General features: G+C 31.8%; 1 protein-coding gene across 1 annotated transcript; it reads left to right on the forward strand.

Annotated features, from left to right (window-relative positions):
- Positions 1-1,782: 1,782 nt before the first annotated feature.
- Positions 1,783-15,749, forward strand: LOC134689905 (uncharacterized). The gene is made up of 6 exons (XM_063549871.1): positions 1,783-1,885; positions 4,016-4,437; positions 5,403-5,571; positions 7,075-7,295; positions 10,732-10,771; positions 12,631-15,749. The coding sequence occupies exons 1-6, from the start codon at positions 1,783-1,785 to the stop codon at positions 15,747-15,749; spliced, it is 4,074 nt and encodes a 1,357-aa protein (XP_063405941.1).
- Positions 15,750-18,307: the final 2,558 nt, after the last annotated feature.

The following is an 18,307-nucleotide window of genomic DNA, read 5'->3' on the forward strand; positions in this document are numbered from 1 at the left end:
ACATCTTATTTTCACTTTTGTTTGGGATGAATCATGTAACATGTGTAAGGACATTTTGGTTTTGTGTCATCGTTCTCTCGTCATGTTGTTACAGGAACAATGTAGATGTTAACAATGATGTTAAAGAACAAAATACAAATGATCTTGAAATTATTTTACTATACACGTCCGGCTGAACTTTTAAACAATAGTAACTTCTCCATCAAAACATGTAAACATATATTTCGGTTAATATCACATAGATATAAGATAATGTGGTATGAATGTCTATTAGATAACTCTCCTTCCAAGTCACAATTTGTAAAAGTAGAACACTATAGTTCAAAGTACGTTCTTCAACACAGAGCTGTGGCTAAAACCGAAAAGCAAGATATAAGTGGCCCCAAATATAAGTAGTGTATAGCCATTCTTACGGGAAAAACGGTCGCATCTCTGTTCAAAATCAGAAACACCTATGAATCATATATAAAAAGACAACATCTGAATAATCCATTCCTAACTTAGGACAGTTGCAAACAAAATTAGCTAGTGTAAACGTTTTAATAGCTACCAACCGTAACTCTCATCTGAAACAATGGTCTATCATCACAACATAGTAAGACACCACATATATTATATGCCAATCAAAAATTAGTAAATATCAATTTCTGATATGACATTTATAAATTACGTTTGACAATATGTCCTCATCACTAAAAGGAATTAATTGGACATCATATTGTTTTTTAACTGTTCATGGAAACACCTTTTCTTTTGGTCTGATTATTGTTTTTTATATGATGTCGTACAGGGATTTCTCAATGCAACCCTTGTTACCGAACACACATTTTTACAAGTTTATAAGAATAAGTGTTCTTAATGTCTTGGTTTACCTTCTCGAAGTGATCCAATGACATGTTCAGTGACGTATTTCACTTTCAATATATAACATAATCGATCTATGTTGAATATATTAACATCCCATATGTCTGAAAGGTCTTAATGGTTTTTCTAAGAAGTCCTTTTTCAATTTTGAGTATATGAAGATCAGAATGAAAGTATAATGTCATGTTTTAAATTTTCAACTTTGCTGGATATCTGTGTATCCAAAGAAACTGTTATAGTTATTAAGGAAACAAAATAATTGTTTATAACATGGTGAAGCTTCAATGTTTAAGTCAAAGTCACCCTTGATAAGAGTTGTCTTCTGTATTTTAAATCAGTATTTCTCCTCTACCATATAATTGAATGATCTGGGATTTGTAATTACTGGCAGAATTACCAGAATTTAGTATTTGTAAAAATCAAATTGAACTTTGACATTAATTTTCAATCCAAGGTGATATACCTTGGAATGAAAATTAATGTCAAAGTTCAATTTGATTTTTACAAATACTAAATTATGGTTCATTTGAAAACCATAAGTTCTTTTTTCGTTCGTAAGATTGTCTCTTGTGATCGATTTGTGTTGGTAAAATCTCATAACATGTAGTCTTTAAAATAAATATTTCAACATGTTGAAATTAGTTTCATTTTCTAATCACTTTTTAATTCATGAAGCATTCTTTTTGATTGTTCCATTTTTAAGATAAATTAATAAGCAACATATATTTACAAACCAGTGCATCACCTTCTTAATTTTAAAATCCAATCTTAATAACGATTAAAATTATTTTTTCAGAAAAAAAAAAAACTGCCAATGATGCAAATAAATATTGGAATGAAAATAAATTTATGACAAGGTATAATATTCCCATGATGTGACAAATGCAACAGTATTATATGAAGACTTACTAAAAGAGTATGGATGAAGAACCCTCAACTTTAGGTGGCATAAAACGTCATGTATCAACAGAATTACAAGACGAGATCGATTTGATTGCTAACAAACGTCAGCATAAAGCAGGTATTAATAAAAAAATAATTCATAAAGATCGTACTCATTAAAAATTGTTCATACATATGTAAGTATCTTACACATTTATTTCTAGCGTTTACCGTTCTTGCAAACATTTGAAATGATAATATCAATATGAAACCGTGTTCTTGATTGTTTTAAGACGTTGAGTTCAATGAAGTATCAGTCGTTTTGATGTGTTTTATTTGTCTAAACTTCAACCCATAATTTATAAAACAAAAAACTTCTCAAAGCATACACTTGTAAAAAAAGATTTAAAGGCTTGATTACTACATTAATATAAAAACTAAACATTGCAATGTATTACACATTTCTGGCTGATTTCAACCTGAACTTTGTCCTTTTTATAAAATTGTCTGTTTATGTAAAATTAAAGAAGATGTGTTGCTATTTCTAATGAGATATCTGTTCACAAGAGACCCCAAAACACAGACATTAACCCCTATCGGTTATCAGACGGCCCTCAACAGTAAGCACAGTCCGTACCTAGAACTCAGTTATAAAAGGCCTCAAAAAACAAATAGAAAATAATTCAAAAGAAGAAACTAACTTATTATTTCAAATAAATGCATCAACAATTATGCTAGTTGGGACATGAATTCGAAATAAATCGCATAAATCGCCACCATGTACATTGTGCTGACATGAGTTGTCATTGATATGGTTCTATTTATAAATTAACTGTTTACAAATTTTTGAAATTTTGAAATACTAAGGCTTTTCTACTTCAGGCATAGATTACCTTGGCTGTATTTGGCAAAACTTTTAGGAATGTTGGTCCACAAGGCTCTTCAACTTCGTTGTTTTTATTTATTTTTTTATTTTTTATTATGAGTCTTTTGTAGACAAAACGCGCGTCTGCCGTATATACTAAATTTAGTCCTGGTATCTGTGATGAGTTTATTCACAACCACTCGGTCGATGCCAATGCTGGTGGACATTTATTAACCAAAGACTATCACAAGTCCAGTAGTCAGCACTTGTTGTGCTTACATGAATTGTCATTGATATGGTTGTATTCATAAATTTACTGTTTACAAATTTTTGATTTTTTTGAAATACTAAAGCTTTTCTACCTCAGGAATATATTACCTTAAGTTAGCTGTATTTGGCAAAACTTTTAGGAATTGCAGTCCTCACTTTTCTTCAACTACGTATTTCATTTAGCCTTTTTAATTTTTTTGGATTCGAGTGACACTGATGAGTCTTTGTAGACGAAACGCGTGTCTGCCGTATATACTAAATTTAGTCCTGGTATCTGTGATGAGTTTATTTACAACCACTCGGTCGATGCCAATGCTGGTGGGCATTTATTAACCCGAGACTATCACAAGTCCAGTAGTCAGCACTTGTTGTGCTGACACGAATCGTCATTGATATGGTTATATTTATAAATTTACTGTTTACACATTTTTGATTTTTTTTAAATACTAAAGCTTTTCTACCTCAGAAATATATTTCCTTAAGTTAGCTGTATTTAGAAAAACTTTTCGGAATTTTGTCCTCAATGTTTTTCAACTTCGTATTTTATTTGGCCTTTTTATTTATTTTTTTGGAATCCAGCGTCACTGATGAGTCTTTTGTAGATGAAACGCGCGTTTGGAGTATATGCTACATTTAGTCCTGGTATATATGATGAGTTTAATTACCAGCTGGCAAAACAGGTTATTTATCCCAGTATATAGGAACATGCGTATATCGCTTTTCCAAGAAATTTGGTAAACATTTTTAAGATATGATATTCAATCCGTATAATGTGAATAATGCTGATTTTTTCAAATAAAATGTTATATGAATTACAAATGTAGCACTGAATACAAGCTAGCTGCGTCGGCTGATGCACAGGATACTAGTTTACCAAGCAGTTTCGTTATTGACCAAACTATTAAATTAATTAATCAAAAAGCACATGTTCAGCAGTCAACATAGGTTATGTATAATACAGTACCCCTTATATATGAGCATCAAACAGTTGGTTAATGCTGCATGAAACACCCCTCAATTAATAACTAATGTAGATTAGTCAATGTAAACACACGCCACTCAAAAGTTGCCGAATTGATGTACAATGCATTGTTAAGCTTGTTATAAGCAACACTTTTAAACCTTTATCTACAGCATCATCTGCAGATTTAGACGATAATCAGAAGAGATGGTTGGTTGTTGGCATATGTCTGCACAGCATCATCTCACCAGCCCTGAGGGAATATGTCGAATCAATTGTAACAGTCCTTCTCCATGAATTAAATCACAAAAACAACATTGATACGCAAACATATCAAACACATCTTCGAACATATCCACCAAACGGTGCTTTCCTGAACTATGAGACTGTCAATAACAACAAACCAAATTATGGTAGAAATATAGCAAAGTACGACTACACTATCAAGAATGCAGTTGATTTATCCAAGCTATGTCTTCAGACACATATGGCACACTATACAGGCTTTGATGAAACATGTGACTCATCCGCCTTACTGGGATTGATTTTAAACATTGCCAAGTTTGATCCAATTGTACAATCAGATGCTGATGATGTAAGTAAAGTATGTTTATATCGATGGTTTACCGTTTATTATACAGAATTTTTTTATTTTTTATTTATTTATTTTTTTTGGGGGGGAACCCAACGGTTTTTAAAACTACTGATAAATATGACCTGCCGAATTATACTATATTCCATGTTTGTAATAAACATGAATAGCACGTGTAGAGCATGCTCTACTTACACCTCTAAAGCTACTTAAATCACTCCAAGTTTTTGATTGGGTTAGTGATGCTTAGTCTTTAGTTTTCTATGTTGTGTCTGGTTTACTTTTATTTGTCAGATTTTTTTTTCTTTGTTATCCATGTCTTTATTTCTAATCTTTAAGTTTGAATGTCTCTCTGGCATCTGTTTTTTTTAAAGGTTAATTAACGATCTCTTAATGCCACGCACAATTACAAAACTATAGTCTTACTTTGCATTTGTAACACACTTAAAGTATAAAATCGTATTTTCACCAAGAATAGTAATTATAATTGTACCTCGTCCTTTATGTTCTTAGAAATAACCATTCCTTAGGTAAAGATCAGAAACCGAACAAAAGCAATACAAGGAATAGCATGTATAATAATCAAAAGATTTAACTATAATATTGTTTTCGTATGTTTAAACTCAAACATCCCCAGTCCACTATTAAACAGAGTCTGTAAGTTTACCAATAAATAAAATAACAAAAGTATCGAATCTAAAACAAATGTCATATTCCTGACATATTTTCCTTATGTCGAAAACGGAGAAGAAAACCTGGTTTTAGTGTGATTATTACCCAGCTTATATTTATATGACAGGTACATACATGCTTTAACATTGAGAACTTTTGTTGTATACAAACAGTGTTTTGAAGGATTTCATTAGTGAAATGGAAGAATAGACTCTTGTTTTTTTTTAATTCTTTATTTAGCTATCAGAATTAATATTATACATCATACATGTACTAGGAATTGTGTTTCGTGATAGGTACGAAGGCATATAAGAAATCCATGGGCTCATTGTAATTTTGCTGAGTGGGATGCTTTGAAATTCTCCAGTTCATTTCAACTGATGAAGAAGCTTGTCAAAGACCTGAAACTGACTCTTAATGAAGAAACGATTGTTATCGACGAAATGGAAAAATGGGAAATGAATGGTATTATTCAATTACATGTTGTTTTTTTCATGTCGATTGTCTAAAGATTTTTTTGGCTTAAAGACTAGTGTTTTCCTACGAAATCACAAATATAGCATACAGTGCTTTACTTAAATAAGACCAATGGAGCTCTAAAAGATTTTTGGGAATTAAAAAGAATTAGCAGATAGCTGTGTATAAATTAAAATAATTGGAAAGTGATTGAATGTATTAAAGACGAAAGGGGCGAAACATACCTCAGTGACAGACAAACTCGTAGATCGAAAATAAACTGACAATTCCATAAAAATATGATTGATAATTTATTGTTGGATATACATTAATTGTCTATTAGAATTGAATTTGGACAGGCTTTGAGTAACTTTAATGATATGTAGGCAAAGTCGTCAAACTGTGACATGCATAGGTCAAATGTTTTAACTCCAATCTCTTTACCATTGTCATTGGGCACTTTCGGTCAATGTAAGTTTGTGCCACACTTTTAAGAATTCCACTGATGGATACTGAGATCAGGAAGGGATATACAATTAGCTTCTTAATACCTTTGTAATGTCACTAGAATAACCACAACATCTATCAATTTAAAATTCCGCCTGCCGATGGCCGGTTACTGTGGCTTTACCACCGGGGACGCCTAGGTAGGTCCGTCGCCCGTCTATCGTTGCCTCCCAAGGCCGAGATGCATAAAGTATCGTTACATTTTTGGACGAGATTCTGACTTAGAGGCATTCAGTCATAATGGTAGCTTCGCACAGTTGGCTTATCAGCCAAGCACATAAACCAAATGTCTGAACCTGCGGTTCCTCTCGTACTGAGCAGGATTACCATTGCAACGACTTGTCATCAGTAGGGTAAAACTAATATATGCAAACCGATTTGTGCAAAATTACTTCATATTTGTTCCTTAGTTTTTGTGGCAGACAAATACACTGATTATAGATATAGGAAGATGTGATGTGAACTGCAATGAGACAACTCTCCATCCAAATTATAATACATATACCGAGTGTGTTTTGATTACCATACTGGTAACAAATTTTTAATATAACTGATTATTGTTTGACCGGTTTCTTTTTTAATAAATCAAGCTATTACTTGTTATAAAGATGCATTCTGTTTAAAATCAGGGATCCTTACAAGCATGTGTATAACTTAGTACATGTACATTGTAAATGAAAAATATCATTTCAACATGTTGGCAGTTAGATTTTTAGTTGCAATCTTTAATACTCAGTTTTCGATTTTTGTTTGTGTTCAAGGTAGATAAACTGTATAGCGTCTTTTTTATTGCAAAATAGCAGGACATACTTGCTTGCCAGATCTTCGTGTTCTTAGCTTGAATTAGAAAATTGTGCTAGTTGTTAACAATTAATGTGTATAAGTATAGCAAAAAAGCAGAAAATAAAGGCTTTTTCAAAATGTAATTGGATACCATTTTTTCTGATTATTCGTTGTGTTATTTGAATATAACGAAGAGATAAGTATTTTTTTACTTTTGGCTAGGTCAACGTTTTTTAAGTGGAACAACTCATGGTCTTGAGTTAGTCAACGAGCTCCGTCAACAAACCCATGCGCTTGCTGTATATACAAAACTGGTGGCAACAGAAACAGATGATAATTGTATGAGAGTAAAGGAAGTACTAGATAAATTTGAAACCAACATTTTTGAGAAATTAGTACAATTAGATAAAGACATGAAAACACGATTTTTGGAAATAGACAAAGTAAGTAAAACTGTTATACTTTTATTGCAAGCATTTATTTATGATTTTACTGGGGAAATTGTTTACAATATCAGATGAAGGAAAAAGTGTGCAACACAATTAGATATAGCAAAATGTATTTGGATTTGCATCAAAGCTTCGTTTTTATTCTGTTGTTAATATGCCAAGATTTACTAGACTATTATTTATTTATGTATTCTCTGTCATTGGTGTTCTTGCATTGCATTTACCTGTACTCCCGTCATGAAAACATTTTAAAGTTGTATTAATTTATTGTAATAAAAATTCATAATGTCTGATAAAATTGGTAGATTTAGCTAACAAAGTCCTTATATATATATAAAGTAACATTCATTTATAATGGAACAGTATGTTAAAGTTATATAAGCTACAATTAAAAATTGATTGATATTCCCTTTCTGTGATTAATATTAGACAACTCTGTTCAATTTCTCAATCAATCTATCATGAAGTAGAGATAAATAATTCGACTTTCATTATTATAGTCTTTTTTAAAAATGATGAACGGTTCTTTATATTGGTACGTAATCATTTTAAACGTTTCAAATTTATGAAATTATATTTGTACATCAATGATTTTGATACACCAATAACAAAAACTGAAATATATTGAATGATACATTTGTAATTATTAAAAAAATAAATATCAAAAACCTATTTTTAATTATAAAATATTGAACCTGTTAAAGGGAGACAATACTCGCATTCATTTTTCGAAACGGCACATACTACAAAGAAATGTCACTCTTGCATACAAATAGCACATTAGAATAATAAATTAATTGTACATTCGTGCTCTGCTTCAATGAAGATTCTATATTATAAATATAACCATAAGTTGTTAATCTATAGGATATTGATGACTAATGAAAGCTTACCCACTGTCAAAAATATTTCTTTGAAATTTTCAAAAACTTCCTCAGAAAAATGACTTTCATAGCTCATAATTAACGTTTTTACACAATATTTTAATAAATTAGTTAAAGATTATTTGCTTCTCAAAGTGTAAGACGCAATAAAAATCGTATGTTTGCATCATCTTAACCAAATACAGATTTAATAAATTCCTGGACATTTCGACATGTGTTTGTTTGTTTTTATCAATACTTGTTTGTAAACAAACAACAAGTACGTGTTAAGAACCGACAAAATACCTATATCCCAATATCGTCAGGTAAATATGCTATATAACATTGTCATACATCGATTCAAAGAAACCATTTATTCTTAACATATCCAGTACTACATGTAAGTCAGGAATATGGCAGTTGTTATCCAGTAGTTTCATTTCTATAAATGTTTGTTTTTTGTTGCACATCAGTTTTATGTTGTTTCGTTACTAACTCATGTTACTTATTGAGCTTGAAATCCGGATTTATTTTCTCGCACTCGATTTATGATTTTTTACAGTATACTACTGTTGCCTTTATTTAAATCAGATATGACAACATACTTTAATTGTTTCTTTGATTTTGTTAACGCCACTTACATTGTGTCTTTTAAATAATATAATTGATTCGAACATTCTTGATAAAAGAGGGACCAAAGATACCAAAGGGACAGTCAAACTCGTAAATCTAAAACAAACTGACAACGCCATGGCTAAAAATGAAAAAGACAAACAGAAAAACAATAGTACACATGACACAACATAGAAAACTAAAGAATAAACAACACAAAGCCCACCAAAAAACTAGGGGTGATCTCAGGTGCTCCGGAAGGGTAAGCAGATCCTGCTCCACATGCGGCACCCGTCGTGTTGCTTATGTGATTACAAATCCGGTAAAAGTCTAATTCGGTAGGTCAAATTCATGAAAGGGAAGGGGATTGTAGTTACGACGTAAGGAACATATCCGATATCATTTGTGAAACGGTTATTCCATAACGGCCAACCAACTCGTGAAAGGGAGTTTTTTTACGAAGGGATGATTTCAACTTCACCATTTGGAACTCTTGGTTTAATAGCTTCCTTGTGGGCAGTAACCCTCTATCAAGAAAATCATGATAGGAAATGCCAGCACGGGAATATCGTATCAATTGGGAGATATATACCCCGTATGCAGGTGCTGCTGGAATGTTGCTACTTAGAAATGGAAAGTTCACAATTGGAAAGCTGAAATCATCTCTTTTGTCGTAAAGTTTTGTCTTCAACCGACCCTCATTGTCAATTTCTAGATGTAAGTCAAGACATGAAGCCGACTTAACTGTATCTGTAGTATCCTTTATCTCTAATTCGATGGGATAGATGTGTTCCACATAGTCACCAAATTTTGAATTGTTTAGTGAAAGAACGTCATCTATATAGCGGAAAGTAGAGTTAAAGGATATTGCTAACTTCTTATCTTTCTTCCTAAGAAGTTCCTGCATGAAGTCAGCCTCATAATAATAAGGAAACAAGTCAGCAAGTAGAGGGGCACAGTTTGTTCCCATTGGGATGCCGACAGTCTGTTGAAAAACACGTCCTCCGAACGTAACAAATATGTTGTCAATCAAGAAATCAAGCATCTTCATAATATCGGTTTCAGAGAATTTTTTATTTGAATCAGAATGATTCTTTACAAAGTAGGATTTAGCCCTCCCTAAGACAAGATACTTGTATCTACGTTGGCCAATCTTTTTAATGAAGCAAGCAAAGTAATACCAACTCTTTTAATTTGTCTTTTAGTTTGGAATGTGGAATACTTGTGTAAAGAGTAGAAAAGTCAAATGTTTTAATACTGTTACAAGATGAAAGAGAATTAGATTGTATGTACTCTAAAAGATCTTTGGAATTTTTAAGTATCCACATCTGATTCACGCCACCTCTAGAATAGGCAGTTTGCATGTTACATGTTGCATGTAGACAAAATATATGAGCCAAGTATGTTTGATGAGTTTTACATCTTTAACCAATACGTCACTAATGTTTTGGTATTGTAGTTGACTACTAGTGTATTGTGAATTGATGTTGTCCATTATGTTACCTGAATAGAGAACTTAAATGTGAATTGACTATTGTATGTAGTGATCCTCACATAATTGCGCCATTAACTTGAATGATCAATCTTTTAAATTTAACCAATTTTGCCTTGGACGGAGAGCTTTCTCATATGCACTCATACCACATTTCTTATTTATATTTACAGTAATATCTTACGACTAAAAAATTTAATATTATATCTTTGTATAGCCTTTTCTCACGAATTCTCTGAATGATATATCGTAAACGTGGTAAAGGCGTAATAGGAAAGACAATTGGATACATGAAAATATTACATTATATTGTAGTTAATGTATGTTAATAGTTCAACTGCTGTATGTTTTTCAATTTGACTAACCCGGCGAATTTAATTCATAAATACGTGTTCTTATTGAAATATATGTGATTTATTCTGAATTATTTCATATAGTTATGACTAACGCTATATATTTTCAGAAGTTGAAGTCCCAGGATAAAACTGACGAAACACAAATTGGTAAGTTACAGAACTACGGAATAGGATGCACACAATTGAATTTCTGATTAGACACAATATAGTTTACAATAATATAAAATCTTTGAAATACAAATATGTGTTACCAATGTAGTGAATGATACAGTTTTAGGGATAATTCACCAATCAAACAACTTCAACTTAGATTGTAACCTTCCCTGACAAAAATAATTGTGCTTTTGATGTCAGTGTTTACTTAAACTTACGAATAAATTCGCAGAAAAAAATGTAATACATGTAGCACATTTTGAGCTAACATTAACTTGTCAATGAATTTGTAATACAATTTGAGGATTTATCCGTTCAGTATTATACAAAGGTTTATTGCTAGCGTATTAGTCTTCCTGATAGAAGTATATCATTAAGAGACATAAGATATTAGTAGAAAGAATCAAGAAATATATAGGGTTTCTAAGCTTAATGAAGTTCTGGGGTGTAAAAGAATAAAAATTACCGATTTTTTTTATACTTTGCAAAAATGAAGGTTTAACTTTGCTTTTTAAAAAAATGATAAAAAATATTGGTCATCGTGCTATTTTGCAAGGTACGAGAAAATGAAAAAACGCATTTAAAGAATTCTTTTTGACAACATTTTGAAATAAAATATGATAAAAAAGGTTTTATAATATATTTCAAGAAATGAAAAATGATGTCACCGAACTTTATTTCTTGCTACATTGTACAGGTAGAATATTAAAAATATCCCTATATGGGCCGTTTAAATGTAGAAAATTGTGGATTAAACCTTGTTTTATAGCGCTAACCCTGTCAATTTGATGACACGTGACGGCATCAGGTATGATATCTTTTGTCCAAGCGGTCACAATAGCAAATTCAGAAGAATGCAAGACAATTCGACTACACCATCGATTTGGACCAATGAAGAACTAATATTAAACAAACAACACTTTGATTAAATAAACTCAATCAGCATGTCAGGAAAAGGGTCAATCGTCTGAAAATAAGAAAAATAGATCATATATATATAAACCCTTAATTTTGTCTACAGAAACGACAGCGCTACTGATATCATTCTACGATATTCAAGTATCTGATGTGAAACATATATTGTAGAACTGCAAGTTATTATATTTATGAAACTGCTTAAAAGACAAATAAATATGTACAGAAAACTGACAATGACAGGCAACAATGTGGATGAGTTAAACCTGTTTACAAGAGTTAAACTTACCGAATTATCATTTGACACAAAGGCAAAACAAACATCACAGATATCAAACACAATATAGTTAACTTCGAGTACCTGCTGAAACTGCAATCCTGTTCCAAATTTAAAACAAATATGAAAAAGCGATCCCACTCACATTCTGTACGTGCCCGTCCCATTATTAAAAAAAATCACCAGAAGAACGAACTATGAAAAAAAAATATTTGGAAACTTGACTCAAATAAACACGATGTTTATACTGTTATATGTATTTCTGTTTTTGAATATAAAATATATAATCATACTTTATTGAATTTTTTTTCAAATTTGACAAAATCAGACCAATTTCAGCTATTCTTAGGACCAGGAAACATAGAGCGCAGGCGTCAATAAACTGAATATTCAAGTTAGACCTGTAAAATGTCATTACAAACATTATTTTCAAAGATCTATTTTGTCGATGTATGCGCTCGATGTTTCCTACCCAATTATCAAAGGAAAGTTAAGCATTTTCATCGATTTGTTGTGGAAAATCAAAACGAGTACTATCTAGTCATTGTGTAAGCTATAATTCATTGTAATAATGGTCAATAAATTCTAATTTTAAATTTAAGCTAATAAGGGGGCAATTTGAGAACCTTATCGAACCAATTCTTCACCATTTTTATTGCAGATTCTCACGAAGTCGATATTGAATGTTGGAAGGAGCAAGACGTGTTGTTTGTTGGAACACCCGTTGTAAAAGCGGTCTCTGATATACTTGAGTTAAAACCAACTGTGTTGATAGTAGGCGAATCTGGTATAGGAAAGAGTATGTTGATGCATCATATAGCCTTAAAATTACATGACAAGATTGAATACAGTTTGATTCCATGTTACGAAATTCAAGATATAATCCGTCATTATAAAAAGAACATAAGCCAGATGTTTGTTCTTGATGATATCTGTGGAAGATTTACGGTTAGTTTTGGTGATATTGAATATTTGGTTAAAAATGAAGTGACTTTAAAACGATTATTGGAAAGGGGGAAAACAAAAATAGCAGCAACATGCCGATTAGATATTTATAGGGATGAAAAATTCCATGCTTTCTGTTCTGTTATCACATCCAGTATCTTTAATTTGTCTGCAATATATTCAAAGGAAGACAAATTAAAGATCTGTGCTAAGTATCTAAACAAAGATAATATTCAGCTTTTAACTAATCAACATGAGCCATTCACACCTCTGATGTGTTCTCTTTATTCCAAATATGAACATTTTAATTTGACAGATTTTTTCCACTGTCCTTACGACACATTTCGAAATGAATGGGAAAAATTGCAATCAATTGATCCATACAAATATTGCGCATTGTTTTTGTGCGTTATTCACAATGGCATCGTTAATGAGTCTGTGTTTGATATTGATACTGAAAATATTAACATTAATCAAAAAGACTTTAAAAATATTTTTGACATTTGCGGAGTTGATCAAAATACTTCTATGTGTAAAATGAAAAGGGTCATGAACCAAATCATTGGCACTTATTTACGGAAAACTAAAAAACATTATTGGGTTATACACGGCAGAATGTTAGATTTTATGTGTTGTTATTTTGGTAACAAAGATGCATTTGTCAGAGTTATATTGCGATATGCATATATCGAAGTTGTCAATCAGCGGATACAGCTAGAATCGATTAATGATCAATTTGACAAATACACCATAATTGTGTCAAGGAAGTACGAACATGATTACTTTGAGAGAATAAAACATGATTTAAAACGTGGAAAAGTGAATCAATGTTTTTGCAATGCACAGATGAAGCTTGCAAAGTATAGGGTTTCATTTCTCAAAGTTTTAAAATCAATAGAAAACGACTACATATTCGATCAACACACCTTACAAGACATAATGATAACATCATGCTTCCGAGGATATTATAATATCGTTATGTATTTCATTTCCAAAGACATTAATTTGAATAAAGGGTTTTCGCACTATACACCTCTGACAGCTGCTTGCAACGGAGAAAATGATGATATAGTGCAGTTACTTATTGACAAAGGATGTGATGTTAATCAGGTGGATGGTATGCTAGATACATCTCTGACAGCTGCTTGCAAGAGAGGATATACAAAGATAGTACAGCTACTTATAGACAATGGAGGTGATATAAACCAGGTTAATGGCATGCTTGAGACACCTTTGACATCTGCTTGTAGCTATGGGAATGATGAGATTTTACAGTTCCTTTTAAGCAAAGGATGTAATGTTAATCAGGGTGATGGTATGGGAAATACACCTCTGATGGCTGCTTGCAGCAGAGAACACGAGAAGACAGTACAGTTACTAATAAACAAAGGAAGTCATGTTAATCAGATTATTGATATGAGAGAAACACCTTTGACAGAGAGTTGTAGGAGAGGAAATGAGAAGATAGTACAGTTGCTTATAGACAAAGGAGGAGGTGTTAATCAGGTTGATGGTTTAAGAGAGACCCCTTTGACAGCTGCCTGCAAGAGAGAAAATCAGAAGATAGTGCAGTTACTTATAAACAGTGGAGGTGATATCAATCAATGTGACGATATTGGAGACACGCCTCTGAAAGCTGCTTGTGAGATAGGAAATGATAAGATGATACAGTTACTTATAGATAAAGGAGGATGCGTTAATCAGGTGGATGGTTTTAGAGAGACACCTCTGACAGCTGCTTGCAAGAGGGGAAATGAGAAGATAGTACAGTCAATTATTGACAACGATGGTGATATTAACCAAGTTGATGGTATGGGAAGGACACCTCTGACAGTTGCTTGCATGGGAGAACATGTGAATATAGTCCAGTTACTTATATACAAGGGAGGCAATATAAACCAGGTTGATAATATAAGTGAGACACTACTTATAGCGGCTTGTGGAAGAGGGAATGAGAAGATAGTCCAATTACTTATCGACAATGGAGCTGATCTTAAGAAGATAAATAGTATTAGTGAATCTCCTGTGACAGCTGCTTGCAAAAGGGGAAATGAGAAGATATTACGTTTACTTATAGACAATGGATGTAGTGTTAACAAGATGGATGGAATGAAAAGGACACCTCTGACAGTTGCTTGTCAAATTGAAGATGAGAAGATGGTACAGTTGATTATAAAAAAAGGAGGAGATGTTAATCAAGTAGATGGAATGAGAGATTCACCTCTGACAGTTGCTTGCGAGAGGAAAAATGAAAAGATAGTACAGTTACTTATAGACAATGGATGTTATGTTAACCAAGTGGATGGTATGAGAGACACACCAATGACAGCTGCATGCAAGAGGGGCAATGAGAACATATTACATATACTTATAGGCGTAGGAAGTGATGTTAACAAGATGGATGGGATGAGAAGAACACCTCTGACAGTTGCATGTAACAGTGGAGATGAAAATATAGTACGGTTACTTATTGACCAAGGAGGTGATGTTAACCAAGTGGATGGTATGAGAGAGACACCTCTCAGAGCTGCTTTCAAAACGAACAATAAGAAGATAGTACAGTTACTTATAGAAAAAGGAGCTGACGTTAATCAGGTTGGCGATATGAGAGGGACACATCTGATAGGTTTTTGCAAGACAGTAATTGAGAGGATAGAATATTTACTCAAAGTCAATGAATTTAATGTTAACCTGTGTAATGATCTGAGTACCAGTCTGACACAGATTACAACTGCTTACAAGGAGATGGTAAATGTTTCTATAGACGACGGATGTGATGTTAACCGGTTTGATGCATATTATCAAAGTATAACATTGAACAAACTCATTATATGAAAATTAAAAAAAATATATATTTCAAAGATTAAATTATTCGTAGTGTACTGTCTAGTAATTTGTGGAGGTTCTAACATGCTTGGGTCATTTGGATTTTATATCATAAAATGTTCCTAGAAGAACTTTTACAGAATTCGAAATATTTTTGTTATTCCTGAATTAAGTGCTCTGCATATTATTATGTAAGTACTTTTGATGAAACTGAAGGATGGGATTAACTTTTTCAGCGTTTCTAAATGTCATATAGTGTGATTTATTGCAATTATTTGAATTAAGTCATGTTGTTCCTCATTAAGTACCAAATGTATTGCAAATAATGAATAAATCACAGATAGGTAACATCTTTTAAAAAGCTTCTTTGCTTTGGACTTGTATGCACCAATATCACAGCATAGTCTAAATCTCAATATTTGCTGTTTTTTGTTTTGCAAGGAACATTGAGGTAGTACCATATTCGTTTGTTTAAAGTTTGTCATTAAAAGTCAACATCAACTATGGCTGTTTTTAATGGTTCTTGTATACTAATTGGTTATAAGTATCATTTTTTAGAGTAGAATTTAATAATTCCATATTATAAAGTTAATAATTCCATATTATATACACATACAAAGTTGATTGCACAACATCTATCAAAAATAACATTTCATGTACAAAATGGCATGTCTCCTTTATTTCATATATTACTGTTTTTAAATGTTGGATTAATTTGCTACTCACAAATAAGAGATTGTTTCATAAAATGTTTATTAATAATGCATATAAATAGTAGGTTATTCTAGTTCAGTTGGTTTAACTATCAAACTGTAAAAAATAAATGTATTACACTGTTTTGAAGCATTATTGACATATTTACTCAATAGAAGTATAGTTGTGCTGATGCATTGTGTGTTTTATAATCTAAATTAATTTGTTTATAACAATGGAGCTGTTTTTAATTAGATTCATTTGAACTAAATTGATATGATTTTTTTACTATATGTGATGTATATACAAAAGAAGATGTGGTATGATGTCCAATGAGATAACTGTTCACTAGAGACCAAAATGACAAAAAAAAACAATTAGGTCACTGTACGGCAATCAGCAATAAGCAAAACCAATACCGCAAAGTCAGCTACAAAAAGGCCCCGAAATGACAATCTCAAACAATTCAAACGGATCAACTAACGATCTAATTATTGTACACAAAAAGAACGAAAATAAGTATTTGCATTGGCTAAAAGTATTCGGGGAGGGGGAAATCTAATAAAAATGTTAAACCCCGCCGCATTTTTGCGCCTGTCCCAAGTCAGGAGCCTCTGACCTTTGTAAGTCTTGTATAATTTTATTTTTAGTTTCTTGTGTACAATTTGGAGTTCATTATCACTGAGCTAGTATATATTTGTTTTGGGACCAGTTGAAGGATTGCTCCGGGTGCGTGAATATCTTGCTACATTGAAGAGCTGTTGATGACCTTCTTCTCTTGTTTTTTCTATGGTCGGGTTGTTTTCTCTTTGACACATTCTCCATTTCCATTCTCAGTTGTATGCCTATGGTCGTTTTTTTTATGAGCTGGTTGCTTGAAGTTATTCATAATTTTTATACATTTGATGATTTCCCATATCTGATCATGATTTTTTATAACTGTAATCTATGGTCAAGTTACTTTTAGCAATACTTATCATTTTCCAATGCCTAAAATTTCAGATAGTATCTTTGATTTTTCGAAATTAAGCATCCAGTAAAGAGTGTGATAAAATTCAAGCAAACAAGTAAGTTCTAGTACAAATTAAAGTAATAAGTCTTTTGTGTTACTTTTTTATAACTTCGTAGATTGTAATTGTCTATGCCTAGAAGAATATTATTATTTGATTATGTATTTTTAGTTTAATGTAAAATATGTTCTACCATTGCTCATTACGGTTTCATTATAACAACTAAAGCTTCTCTAAAATCAAGAGTATATTTAACAATTCAAAGAAACAACGGAAGTCTATTGTATTTGTTTGTATTTTAATTTTTGTACCTTTTTTCTTTTAAAATAATAATATGTCGTTTCACAACAGTAATACCAGTTTTAAACCTTCGGGTATTTTGATGAGCCGTCTACTTATAGTTACCATAGTCTAAGTTGTTTACTATTTACAATTGTATAATTTAATTCAGTTATATGTTCAGTTGATGTACAAATACTTTTTTGTATTACTCCTTATTGTCAAATGTTTACAATTGATAATTTCTATGATACTTAATAGTTCTACGAAATAAAACATCTATAATTAGAAAAAAAACTTGTGTTTCATAGTAACACGACAGTCTATCTTTGTTTTAGTACATTATACATGTTATAGCTCTGAGAGACGACATGCATAAGAAATCAAAGTAATAAAGGGCTTGATATTTTTTGTTTGTTGAATATTTTTATATTGGTATTTTATATCAAATGACCCTATATATCCTACTGTTTTTACTTTACGTCTGTTTTATTTGTATCATTCTGCATGGAGTCTCTTCGTGAATCTTTCGTCAGTCTATGAGTAGACAATAAACAAAGTACCAAGATTTTTTGTATGGTCAAT

Source organism: Mytilus trossulus, chromosome 11 (genome assembly GCF_036588685.1).
Source record: "Mytilus trossulus isolate FHL-02 chromosome 11, PNRI_Mtr1.1.1.hap1, whole genome shotgun sequence".
In the NCBI taxonomy this organism is placed as follows: domain Eukaryota; kingdom Metazoa; phylum Mollusca; class Bivalvia; order Mytilida; family Mytilidae; genus Mytilus; species Mytilus trossulus.

Coding starts and splice junctions, on each gene's coding strand:
- LOC134689905 (XM_063549871.1), top strand. CDS start 1,783: ATGGATGAAGAACCCTCAACTTTAGGTGGCATAAAACGTCATGTATCA. Junction 4,438..5,402: donor TACAATCAGATGCTGATGAT/GTAAGTAAAGTA, acceptor GTTTCGTGATAG/GTACGAAGGCATATAAGAAA. Junction 7,296..10,731: donor GATTTTTGGAAATAGACAAA/GTAAGTAAAACT, acceptor ATATATTTTCAG/AAGTTGAAGTCCCAGGATAA.